General features: G+C 35.3%; 1 protein-coding gene across 23 annotated transcripts in view; it reads left to right on the top strand.

The window, feature by feature from the left end:
• The window catches only part of CEP70 (centrosomal protein 70), a 240464-nt gene that overhangs the window by 197150 nt on the left and 29293 nt on the right, over window positions 1–14021 (top strand). For 22 of the 23 annotated variants that reach the window (XM_043874140.1, XM_043874133.1, XM_043874132.1 and 19 more), the window contains 2 exons: window positions 3659–3828; window positions 6346–6402. In XM_043874140.1, coding sequence (XP_043730075.1) covers window positions 3659–3828; window positions 6346–6402 — 227 coding nt within the window. The remainder of the gene's footprint in view (window positions 1–3658; window positions 3829–6345; window positions 6403–14021) is intronic. The other variant, XM_043874152.1, reaches the window with a different exon arrangement.

The raw sequence follows: 14021 nt of genomic DNA, 5'->3' as shown, positions 1-14021 counted from the left end.
TTGAGGAACTGCCATACTCTTTTCCATAGTGGCTGTACCATTTACATTCCCACCAGCAATGCACAAGAATTCCAGTTTCTCCACATTCTTAGCCACACTTGTTGTTTTCTATTTTTGTTTTGTTTTTGTTAGTAGTAGCCATCCTAATGGGTGTGAAATGGTTTCTCATTGTGGTTTTAATTTGCATTTCTCTGATGGTTAGTGATGTTAAGCATCTTTTCAGGTGCTTATTGGCCGTTTGTGTATCTCTTTTGAGAGAAATGTCTATTCAAGTCCTTTGCCCATTTTAAAATCAGACTTATGTTTTTGTTGAGTTGTAGGAGTTATTTATTCTGAGTATTGACTCCTTATCAGAAGTATGGGGTTGGCCAAAAAAGTTTGTTTGGGTTTTGTTCAGGTTTTCCTGTAAGATGGTGCAACAAAACCTGAATGAACTTTTTGGCCAGTCCAATGTTATTTGCAAATATTTTTTCTCATTTTGCGAGTTGGCATTTTATTCTAGTGTTTTTCAATGCACAAAAGTTTGAATTCTAATAAAGTCAAATTTATATATTTTTTTCTTTTGTTGCTTATGCTTTTGATGTCATAACCAAGAAATGGTTGTCAAATCCAATGTCATGAAGCTTTTGCCTTATGTTTTTTTCTGAGTTTTATAGTTTTAGCTCTTACCTTTAGAATTTTGATCCATTTTAAATTAACTTTTGTATGTGGTATAGGTAAGCATCCAACTTCATTTTTTTACATGTATACACCTAGTTTTCCCAACATTATTTGTTGAACAGAGCTTGTTCTTTTCCCATTGAATGATCTTGGCATGCTTGTTGAAAATAATTTGACTGTGGATATGCAGTATTATTTCTGGGGTATTCATTCTAATCCATTAGTCTGTATGTCTTTAATGCCAGTACCACACAATTTTGATTACTTTGGCTTTGTAGTCACCTTTGAAATCAGGAAATGTGAGAGCTTTAACAAGATTGTTTTGGCTATATGGGATCTCCTGAGGGTCTGAACTTTAGGATGAATTCCAGCAAATTGATTCAGTACATACATACTTTTTCATTATAGGTTATTACAAGATTTTGAATATAGTTCCCTGTGATATACAGTAGAACCTAGTTGTGTATCTATTTTATATATAGTGGTGTGTATCTGCTAGTCCCAAACTCCCAATTTACTCCTCACTCCCTGCCCCTTTGGTAACCATTGGTTCGTTTTCTCTCTTTGAGCCTGTTTCCATTTTTAAAATAAGTCCATTTATATAATATTTTAGATTCCACATGTAAGTGATATCACACTATATTTGTCTTTTCTGACTTTGCCTCTTTTAGTGTGATAATTTCTGGGTCCATCTGTGTTGTTGTAGATGACCTTATTTAATTCTTTTGTAAGTCTGAGTAGTATTCAATTGTGTGTGTGTGTATATATATGTGTGTGTGTGTATATATATATATATATATATATATATATCATAATCCATTCGTCTGTTGATGAGCATGTGTTGTTTCCATTTCTATTTCTGCAAAAAAAGTCACTGGGGTTTTGATAGAGATTGCATTAAATCTGTAGACCACTTTGTATAGTATTGACATCTTAAGAATATTAAGTCTTCCAGTCTGTGAACACAGGATATTTTCCTAGTAATTTCTGTCTTCCGTTTCCTTCACAACTTGTATAATATTCAGTGTATAATTCTTTTGCCTTCTTGCTTTATTCCTATTTTATTCTTTTTGATGCTACTATACATGGAATTGTTTTCTTAATTTTCTTTTTAAATTGTTCATTGTTAGCATATAGACATAAAGTTGATTTTTTGCATTGACTTTATATTCTGGTACTTTCTGAATTCATTTATTCTAATGGGTTTTTGGGGTTTTTTTTTGGTGGACTCTTTAGGGTTTTCTGTGTTTCAGATCATGTAATCTGCAAAGAGATAATTTTACTTCTTCCTTTCCAACTTGAATGCCTTATATTTCTTCTTCTTGCTTAATTGCTCAGGCTAGGACTTCCAGTACTATATAGAACAGAAATGGTGAATGCAATTATCTTTGCATGGCTCATAATCTTAGAGGAAAGGTTTTCAGACTTTTAATGTTGAATATGATGTTTTCATAGATGGCTTTTGTTATGTTGAAGTAGTTTTCTTCTATTCCTAGTTTGAGTGTTTTTATCTTGAAAGGGCATTGAACTTTGTCAGATGCTTTCTCTGCACTGATTGAGATTATCATGCGGTGTTTGTTTGTTTGTTTGTTTTTCTTTTATTTTGTTAATGTAGTATATTACATTTTTTTTTTTCATATGTTGAACCATTCCTGCGTTCCAGGAATAATCCTACTTGGTAATGGTGTATAATCCTTTTAATATGCTGCTTAGAATTTGGTTTACTAAACTCAGTTTGTTGCATTTTTTCATCATTGTTTAAATGATGGGATATCGGTTTGTGGTTCTCTTTGCTTGTGTTGTCTGGTTTGGGTACTAGGGTAATGCTAACCTTATAGAATATCTTAGGAGAGATGCACGTGATTCTTTTATATCGTGCAACGTTGAAAATTTGAGCCATTCTAGTTTTAAGTCACTTGACTGTAGATCTGCCTGGCTCAGGGTGGGGCTGAGGCAGAGAATAAACTCTGGGTGGTTACTGAGAGATGGTATGGTACCCAGAAGCTGAGTCTCCTTTTTTCCCCTGAGGGTCTCTAAGTCTGTGCAAACTTGACACTATGGGTGGGAAAACATGTGCTTGGATGCGCACCCCTTCTGAAAGTAGTGTCTTAATATTTTGCAGATAGATGGGGATAGGGCTTCCCACTGAACTTTAAAAAAAGTGTATTAATAATAATGATGGTGCTGCTGATAATGACCTTTCAAAGGACCTAGAGGGATGGAAGCCATGGTTGTTCATTTGCTTAGTTGTGTCTTACTCTTTGCAACCCCATGGACTGCAGCATGCCAGGCTTCCCTGTCCTTTACCATCTTCTGGAGCTTGCTCAAACTCACGTCCTTTGAGTTGGTGATGCCATCCAACCATCTCGTCCTCTGTCGTCTCCTTCTCCTCCTGCCTTCAGTCTTTCCCAGCATCAGAGTCTTTTAGGAAAACCAGGCCAGTGATAGTTTACTGAAGACAAGAGAGTATTCAGGATTTACATTCCCTTGCATAAATCTTGGGGATATATATTATTTCTTAACAAATTCCTGATTATGCTGAGTTTGCAGTCTCCCATATTACATGAATGCCTAAGTTAATTAAACCATCTGAAATCCTGAATTGTCATTGATCATTTAAGAATCTTAATTTTAATTCATGGTTCTTTTCAGCATCTTTAATATTGGCCCCTTCCTGATTATCATTTTCATCTAAACCTGTATATAAACTTAGTTTTACAAAGATTGAGTTCTTTTACTTATTACATATCCTTAAATGCACGCAAGTATAAACAATTTTTATCCCCATTTTACGCTGATTTTACTTGTTACAGTTTTTGCATTTATGGTGTATCATTGTTCCTGGACCTTGTACCCATTTAAAAACAGCCTCCCTACTGAAGTTCTTGAATGAGACAGCATCATAGAAATTGTGAGGCTAGCTTTGTGTACAATATTGTTAGAGCAGCATGTCTTAGATGTACATATTGTAATTTATTTTTTTAAAAATTTCTTACAGGCAAAATGTGAACATTATAAGAAAAAACGAATGGAGCAACAAGAGACTATTGCTGCTTTGCAGAAGGATATCTATAGGTTAACACAGGAAGAAGAAGAACGCATTATCACTCAAAATAGAGTGTTTTCTTATCTCTGCAAAAGAGTTCCGCATACCGTCTTGGATAAACAGTAATGTTTGCTACATAAATTGATATGTTGCTAGACTCTTCATTTTTTAAAAAATAGATTTCATCTTGGGTATGGTTTTATCTCTTAAACTGGTGGAATCTTCCTCTTCCTCTTCTCTGCCCTTTTTTTTTGTTTGTTTTAATGTCATTAACTTGTTGAAGAAAACGATTGGTTGTCCTGGAGAGGTACATGCTAGATTTGTCTATTTGCTTCCTTATTATGTTGTTTAATTTATTCTTCTGTCTCCTGTGTTCCCTTTAAACTGGAAGTTAAATCTAAATTCAGATGCAAGTATTTTTGGTGACATACTTCATAGGTGATAATTTATTCTTCTAATAATAACATATATGTCTAGTAGAGCTTCTCTCAGGGATGCTAAGATGGTTTAGGGGTTTAAATAGCAACAATCTGATCCTTCTCCTATAAAATTTCCCATCCTCTTCTCATCTGATGGTTTCGCTCATTGATCTTGTTTTCAATTCTGCTATCCCTTTTTTTCCTTTTTCCTTTTTTCTTGCTGGAGTTCTTCCATTAAGAAAAAGAACCTTTCCTGTTGAGTAGGGACTATCTGGTTGCCCTGTGTGGTTTGTTAGAGGGAAGGTAAGAGCAGTGCTCAGCTCCTTCATTTTAACGCTTATTTTTTAGAGTAAGCAGTTAATGATCGGTTGTAATAGTCTAGTTGGGAAATAACGCAGATCTATAAAGAAAAGAAAGAGATACTGCAGAGATGGACAGGAATTATCTATACCAATTGACTGTAGATGTTGAGAGAAGGAGAGAAGTCAAAGATAGCCAGATTTCAAGCTAGATTTGGAGAAAGGGACAGGAGGAGGATGGTTTATCTATGAATATGTACTTAGACATCTTCTGTCAGTCACATAGAGATATCATGCCTGTTGTTGTTTAGTTGCAAAGGTATGTCTGACTGTTTGCGACTCCGCGGCCCTCCAGTTTCCTCTGTCCATGGGATTTCCTAGGCAAGAACACTGGGGTGGGTGACAATTTCCTTCTCCAGGGGATCTTCCTGACCCAGGGATCAAATCCACATCTCCTGCATTGCAGGTGGATTCTTTACTTCTGAGCCACTGGGGAAGCCCCATCAGACCTATAGTTAGAAAGGCCCAACTCCATAGAGCTTTAAAGTTTAGACAGAGAAAGAAAAGGCAGAAGAGGAGTTACGTTTGGGTGTCTGAGGAACAAGAATGTTTGAAGGGGAGGGTGGTGAGAAGTTTTATATGCCACCTCATCAGTTTGTGTTTGTCTTCTTACTGTCTTATTTGCTCAATTGCTGGTTTGACACGTAGTAAGTCTTCCTTATAAGTTTATTGACGGTAGAGGTAATAGTCATTCAGAATGAATGAAGTTTGTCATGCAGGAAAAATAGAAATGGGATAGTAGCATTGGGAAAGGAGGGAGGTGAGAGGGTTTGTAAAGTATATAAAGGAAATTAAAGCATATTTGCAGAATAATATGAAAGCTGGTATGTGTTGGCATGGGGAAAGTTGAAGGGAAAGAATAATGCAGAAAGTTATGATGTTAAAAGCACAAATGGTTGAATTAGTTCTGAAAAAGGAGATGGGTGAGTAATTTTCCCAAGACAAGAGTGAAATACTAAAAATTCTTGCTTTAAAAAGAATAGTATGTGAAAGTGTAGTGTTATTTTATTTTTCTTTGAGAATTTTTTTAAATTAGAAAAGCACTGAATGCCTACAAAAATTCAAACAATGTAAAAGTATATAAAGTAATGTATTATAAACCTGCTTACTTCTCCTAATTCCATATCCTGGAGATAACCACTTTTTACAGTTTGGTTTATGTTCTTCCAAGTGTTTCACAGCAATAGTGCTGTTGACTTTTTAGGTGGGACCATTCTTCATTGTAGGGCATGATGAGCATTCATTGGTTCATTAATGAACTTTTAAGCATCCTTGCTCCCTCCCCAGCTATTCAGTGTGACAACCAGTACCATCCCCCAGTTCGGGTAATATTATCCCTCAGTTAAGAAGCCATATAGTTCATTTTCAGTACATAGACTCATATATACACCTACTTTCTTCAAAAAAATAGTTATACATTTGGCTATGCAACATTAATTTTTTCCTACAAATTTACATTATCTCTTTTAATGCCTCCTCATTTTCTATAATATGGATGTGCCATTATTTAACTTTTCCCTTGTTGAAGAATGTTTAGATTGTATCTGAGTTTTCACTCATAATGCATTGAACAACTTTGTTCATCTTAAGTTATAGCCTTGGGCAAATGTTTCTGTGGGAGTGATTGTTAAAGGTAGACCTGTTTGATCAAGGAGAATCTATATTTAATATGTTGAGATTTAATGTCTGTGGTTATTTAAAAATGTATACATTAAAATTAAAATATATGGGATACCTCTGGCAAAAATCACTTAAATTTTTTATGAATTTGCAAATATTTATCAGTATAATTTGAAATTGAATAGAGACAATAGTAAATGTTCCAATACCACATTTTGAAAATAACTCATCTGTTTTCTAGGTTGCTTTGCCTTATTGATTACTATGAATCTAAAATTAGAAAATTTCATAAACAAAGGTATGACTTGTCCTGTATTAAAATTTTAAAAGTAATTATCAAGTTGTGAATTACGACAAAAGCTTTTATGGCCTTTTGAAACATTAAATACATTTTGAAAATCTACTGGATATGTGTATAATTTATCTAATATGTAACTATAAATTCCTTTTTATAAAGAATATTTAAGACTGTACTTTACCACTTATGTTGAAATTCATTGTTGCATTTATATTAAAATATGTATATTTAATAATCACTAAGTATTGGTCACAGATGAAATAGTATTTTTATTTTGTTGAGGTGTTATGATTTGTTCTACTGATGTCATCTAGCCACTAGATAGTTACTGAGGATATCAACACAGTGTGTAGGATTGGATTAACTTCCTGCCAAAGTACAGCCTAATTAATTAGTTCTCAGATTTATGAGATAAAGATAAAACATTATAGTGCAAAATCAAGTATATAGAATAAAGCACAGTTATCATCTCTGATTAAAGAAATAAGGGTAAAATTTTAAATAATGGTCTTTGATTAACCAAAAATAGCTCAAAGATATCTAAGGCCAAATAATCTAAAGTGCTTTAATATAAATATCTAAGGCCTTTAATATAAAAGCTGTTTTGTTTCACTGTTTATAAATGGAACAGTTCTTTTAACAAATATTTACCTAAGCACCTACTTTCTGTTGTGTTCTGTTTTTAGTACTGAACAGATAAAATAGATAAACATTAAGTAACTTCAGGGACGTTCTCTTTTCAAATGAAGCTGTCTTTTAAGATGATAGACATGGTGTTAGATTCTGTAGAGATAGGAAAATGTTTTGAACATGATTCTCACCTCCTAGGAGTTTGCAATCTAGTAAAGGAGATTAAACATAAACATATTAATAGTTAAGAAAAATAATGTGAGACTTAAAAGAGCCTAATATATAGTGTCACAATAAAAGTAATTACTTAAAACTGTACAGTCAGTCAGTAATACAGGAGTTGATAACAGGAACAAATTGGTTTTGGATGGGGTAAACAAATTGGTTTTGGATGGGGTAAACAGGGAAACCATTACAAAACAGATGGGGGTTGTGCTTGAGCTTGAATAAGTACAATTTGGGAAAGCAGAAAGGAAAAAAAAAAAAGACTGCTTGTATGCTATGAGCAAAAGTTCATAGATGGAAAAGAGTAGGCTTTTTAATGGCACTATAATTAAGCCAGTTTCTCTGAACTTTAAGGGATTTGTTGATATATTCATAGATAGAGAGGTAGTAACCTATGGAGAGCAGTCATTCCCATGGAGGACCAAGAGTAAGCTATAAATGAACCACAAGACATCATTGGCCTTGGAAAGAAGGAAGGTACTGTTTCCTTTGATACAGAAAACCTGGGTGATGGAGTTGTAAGTATGTATATTATGGTTCTAGCAAGAAACAGAACCAGTAGAATGTACACTTATATACAGAGAGTGAATTGTCTTAAAGAAATAGGTTCATGTGATTGTGAAGCTGGCAAGTCTGAAATCTGTGAGGCTGGCATGCAAGCTGGAGACCCAGGGAAGAGTTGATGTTGCAGTGTTGAGGCTGAAGGCAATCTGGAGGCAGAATACCTCTCTTCTTGGAGGTTTCAGTCTTTCCTTCTAAGGTCTTTAACTAATTGCACAGGGCTCACAGAGTTGGACATGACTGAAGCGACTCGGCATGCATGCATGCACCCACATTGTGAAGGGTAATCTGCTTTATTCAAAGTCTATTGATTTAAATGTTTGTCACATTTAAAAAATAACCTCATGGCAGTGTTTAGACTGGTGTTTAACCAAATAGCAGGGCACCATAGTCTCCCAAGTTCACACTAAAATGAACAATCACAGTATGTCAGAGTAAAGAGACGCAAAATTAAGAATTTCATAGCTTGAGAGGTTATAGATTGGTATGCTCACAGAAAATCAAAAATGAGTAAAGCAGGTTAGGTGAGAACTGTGCCAAACTGGAGAGCTGTCTTAAGAGGCCATTTATTATATACTCTAGCCAGTTGATGCCATGCAGTAATGGGAGCCCAATGGCTAAATCTGCTTTTTTGAGAAGTTAGAAGGTTAGGTTTATAAATGAAAGCAGATTTTTAATGTTTGCAATTAAAACTGAGTTCTCTTAAAAATATTATATGGTCCAGACTGAATATTATCTGCAACCTTTACTCTATATCTTTAATAAATTCTAATGTAGATTCAGGAGTTGGATGACTTTTTTCCTGTAAAGGGCCAGACTGTATTTTAGGCGTTTTAATCTGTATAGTCTCTCACAACTGCTCAACTCTGTTACAGCATGAAACCAGCCACAGACAGTAAGTAAATGAATTGACATGTCCATTTTCCATAAAACATTAATGAAAAAAAAACCTGCTGGCTGTGGCCCACAGGCAGCAGATTGCTGACCCCCAATCTAGTTGATGAAGAGAGCATTTGGGATTTGAAGTCAGAGTAGAGAAGATTTAGTGTAGCCATCTTTGAAATGTCTCAGGTAGAATGTGGTGTGAGAGATTGCCTCTGAAGTTATGTAAACTGGGGTCCTCTAACTAAAAATAATAAAAGGACTGAGGCTGTTGCAGGTGTTGTTGAATTTGGTTGTCATGAGTTTATAGTGAACATCTGGGATTGAGGAATGAAATCTTGAGGGAAAAGAATTACTTTTTTGCTTAACAATCCCAACATCATTGGACTAACTAAAGTGAAGTACTTTGGCTTGTACAAATTATGCCTAGGTCAGATACTTGGATTGAATGTCTCCCAGTTCAGTTCAGTTCAATTCAGTCGCTCAGTCGTGTCCGACTGTTTGCAACCCCATGAACCACAGCACGCCAGACCTCCCTGTCCATCACCAGCTCCCAGAGTCCACCCAAACCCATGTCCATTGAGTTGGAGATGCCATCCAACCATCTCATCCTCTGTTGTCCCCTTCTCCTGCCCTCAATCTTTCCCAGCATCAGGGTCTTTTCAAATGAGTCAGCTCTAAAGGGAGAAAAGATACAGGAAGAAAATAGGGACTGTGTTATACACAATATTCTCACAGATGAAAAAGTAGAAGTCATTTATACTTTGCAGTGATGAAGAGTCTGTCCTAAGGAGAGGGTTTTTCATAGTTCATTGAATGAACAAAACTTAACAGTCTCTTATTTTCTAAGAGTAAATAACTTGATAGATTGTAGCAACTTCAAGGTGGATTTTGAGAGGTACTAGTAGGATATTCGGAGAAGGCAATGGTAACCCACTCCAGTACTCTTGCCTGGAAAATCCCATGGGCAGAGGAGCCTGGTGGGCTGCAGTCCATGGGGTCGTGAAGAGTCAGACATGACTGAGCGACTTCACTTTCACTTTTCACTTTTATGCATTGGAGAAGGAAATGGCAACCCACTCCAGTGTTCTTGCCTGGAGAATCCCAGGGACGGCGGAACCTGGTGAGCTGCCGTCTAAGGGGTCGCACAGAGTTGGACACAACTGAAGCAACTTAGCAGCAGCAGGATATTAGTATCACCTGAAGAAGCAGGCGAACTATAAAAAGAGGGTGTAAGAATTAACTGACAAGTATTGTATTACTTGAAAGAAGTGAAAGAGAAGAGAAAATGAAGGAAGATGGGTTATGTTTGGAGGTCTAAGTGGGATAAAGGAGGCACGGGAGAAGGATGTATATACCTGTAGAGCTCAGGGAGCAAGACAAAAGAAGAAGACAGATGGGACATGGCCTCTTGCAGAGGTAGAAGCACTCTGCTTAACACCCTTTTTTAAAGGGCAGTGTTGTCCAAAGTTTTTCTCATCATGAAACACAGAAAGTGATGTTTGTATGCCACACTGGGGTAATTGGCTCAAGAACTCTGGCCAGTTGTCTTGAGTGCTTGGCATATTTGTAGTATCTTGGCACAGCACACCTATGGCACACCATCTGGACCTTCTACTTTAGGGCACAGGCTTGAGAAGGCCTCCAGAGAGCTTGTGAAAGACAGTTTCTGGATACTATGGACTGGTTTTCCTTTCTTCCTCCATACATGAGAAAACTCTGGGAAAGTAGAGGTAGCCGCACTCTAGGCAGCAGAAATTTGAATGCAAGTATTAAGCAGTTGGAAGTCTTAGAAAACTGCAAACATGCTACAATTTCTGAAACAGAGGAAAAGTAAGTTTTAAAATGATAGGTTCTCAGCTCTTACTTTACCTATTTTTCTTTACCCAGTGTTAATATATCAACATACATTACATGGAATATATTGCTAGCTTTTTCTATTAGTATTTCCTTGGCTTGGTAGATAGGATTAAAGAACCAAGAAAAGTAACATAGGAATAACAACTACTAGACTCAGATTGAGTTTCTTCTGAGATGTTGGAGACATTTGAAAAGTTACCACAGGGAAAATAGCTCTATAATGAATTAGTAAAGTGAAGTCTCCTTGTCTAATTCCATCCTTCTCTTTAGATAGAAAATTTTTAAGTGGTGTTGCGAAATGGAAGCAGGTAACTTTGAGGTTCACCTCTGGTTGAACATGATTCGGATTAGGAAAGAAAATAAAATACAAGATTTCTCTAGTTTTGTTCTTTCTCTGTACCCCCGAGAAGCATACTGTTCAACACTGGGTCCCTCCTGGGGCTTCTGGAAGCCATTCAAGAAAGGGTGGGAGGAATTTGGCTGTGGGGATCCCATGTCCAAATGAGAATTGTGGACGTTTAAAATTATTATGTTTTTACTTCAAGAAAACCACAAAATCTGTCAATGCTAAATAAAGGATTCTAGGAAAATAAAGTGAGGATTCTTTACTGAAGCTCATTTCCTTTTAGGTCTGCATAAATTTAAAATTGGTCTCCTCTACTATATATATGTGTTAGGTTTCTCTTGAGAGAAAAAGATAGCCATAATGGCAGGTATTTTCGAGTGTATATAGGGAATGATCTGAATACACACGCTTTGAAGCCAGAGAGATTTCAGTTTGAGTCTCATCAGTACTGCTTACTATTTGAGAGACTTTGAGCAAATTTAAATAACTTCTCTAAATATTCCTCACCTAATAAATTGAAATAGTTTATATAATACATCTATCTTGTTGTTTAGTGGCTGAGTCGTGTCCAACTCTTGGCGACCCCATGGACTGTAGCCAGCCAGGCTCCTCTGTCCATGGGGTTATCCAGGCAAGATTACTGGAGTGGGTTGCCGTTTCCTTCTCCATACATCTATCTGAGTACTTTTTATATAGAAGCTACCCAGTATCCTTATTTGGTCATGGTCATTTATTAAAGACTAGCATGTTTTAGAAGGTCTGAGAGAACGGTTAGTACAGCTGTCTTGAATAGAAATGTCATGAAAACCACATATATAATTTTGCATTTATACATGTCCTGTATAATTTTAACAACTGAATTCATGACATTCACAGTCTGTTTCAAAAAACTGATGGATTTCCAATATGTCTTATACAGTATAGCAAAGCAATGAAAAATGTCAGTCTTTTAAAAATCCTAGTAAATCTAAATTTCTGATGTTACAGAGCTACATTCTGTTGTGGAAAAATGAAAAAGGTTGTTTCATGTCTTGGTGAAATTCTGTGATAGATATGTAAAAAAATTCAAAGATGTGCCATAAGTCAGATTTTTTTTTAAAGCCTCCAGTTGTCAACATTTCTTAATAAATCTGGAGGTCCTCTGATGACAGAACATCCCCACAGTGTTAATTGAGCATTTGATTCATCTAAAAATAAATGTAATTTTTAAATTAAATCAGTTGCTCTTTGGTATTATAAGAAAGGTCTTGAATTCTCCAGGCAGTTGTTTGTGGGCTTAAGTGAAGATCTTTCCTTTTTTTTATAAAAATGTTTTAGTTATTTTCTCATAATTTTGCAGCAAAATTTTCATAGAAAATAATTTATTTCATGTAAGAATAGTTTCTATTTTTGTGTAAGACCTCAAAATGGTTTGTTGCTGGCTAAAGTTATAAGCTCAGATTTTGCTAAAACTTACTTTAGAAGTTTTTTTTTGTGTGGTTAATTTTGATTTTGATTCTCTTGACTGTTGAGAGGAAATTTCTTGATGTATCTATTATGTATTTGCTGAAAATACTTTCCTATCGTTATCTACTTTATTCTCCTAAAACATTTTTTATTTAACGACTTTTAAAAATAACAACTTTATTGAGAATAACTCAACATGCCATAAAATTCACCATTTTAAAGTATATGATTGAGTAGTTTTAGAATATTCACAAATTGTGTCACCATCTCTGCTATCAGTTTTAGAACATGGGCATCATCCACTGAGAAACAGAAAACGCCATACCCATTAGCAGTCACTCTGTGCCCTGAGCCCCTCTTTTGCTGCAACCCAACATCACAAAATATGCAATTCCATTTACATGAAATGTCCAGAATATGCAATTCATAGAAAAAAAGAAAATAGATGAGTAGTTGCCTAGGAATTGGATTGTAGTGGAGTAGGGACTCAGGGTAGAGAGTAAATGGAAAGTAATTGCTGATGGGATGGTGTTTCTCCATGGGTGATAAACATGTTCTAAAATTGATTGTGGAGGGACTTCCCTGGTGCTCCAGTGGTTAAGACTCCCTGCTTCCAATATAGGGTGCATGGATTTGGTCCCTGGTTGGGGAACTAAAATCCCACGTGCTGCATGGCATGGCCAGAATATAAATAAAATTGATTGTGGAGATAGTGATACAACTTTATGAATATCCTAAAGTGATATCTCAAAGGACTAATGATTAGTGTCTTATATATGTTTACTGTCTATTTGCTTATCTTGTTTTGGGGAAATGCCTACTGATGTCCTTTGCCCATTTTTAAATGGAGGTTTTTGTCTTTTTGTCAAATTATGAGTTATTTGTTAATTCTGGATACAAGTTCTTTATCAGGTTTGCAAATATTTTACCCTATTGTGTAAATTTTCTTTTTTTTTTCCCCTGGATGATGTCCTTTGAAGCTCAGAAGTGTTTTGCTTTTCTTAAAGTCCTGTTTATCTGTTTTTTATTTTTCTTTCATCTCTTCTGAACCAACAGCTTTTCCAATTTGTTCTGCAGTAAATTATGTAGCATTCATTAGGAAATTTATGACACATTCTTTCAGTCTCTTTTGTTTACTGTTTCAGTTATTTTACTGTCTTAGATGTTATCTCCACTTGATTTTTTAAAGAATCTGTCCATAATTTTTAAACTAAAAGCCTTAGTTCTTATAATTAAAATAATAAATATATCAATTATCAATTATGATTTATATAGGTATCTCCATAAATATAGTATCAGAATAAACAGTGTTATATTGGTATCATTCTGATTGAATCAATCCATTGATCCTGACTAGACTGGTGGTGAGTTTGTATTAATATACAGTACTACAAACCACACACGCACACAGTGTACAATCCAGGCTGCAACATTAATACCTTAACATGATGCATCAAAGTGGAAGATAGTCCTGAACAATAAAGTTGTGTTTAACAGAAGAATATTTTACACTGCTTCACCTTTAAAATTTTAATTAAAATGAAATAAAAGTCTAGTTCTTCAGTTGTACTAGCCATATTTCAAGCGCTCATTGCCTGTATGTACCTAGTGTTTACTGTCTCGGACAGCCCAGTATTAATGTTATCAGTTTTAAAAAACATTAATATTG

Source organism: Cervus elaphus, chromosome 19 (genome assembly GCF_910594005.1).
Source record: "Cervus elaphus chromosome 19, mCerEla1.1, whole genome shotgun sequence".
NCBI classification, from domain to species: Eukaryota; Metazoa; Chordata; class Mammalia; order Artiodactyla; family Cervidae; genus Cervus; species Cervus elaphus.
This window is presented reverse-complemented; position numbering and strand designations above follow the sequence as displayed.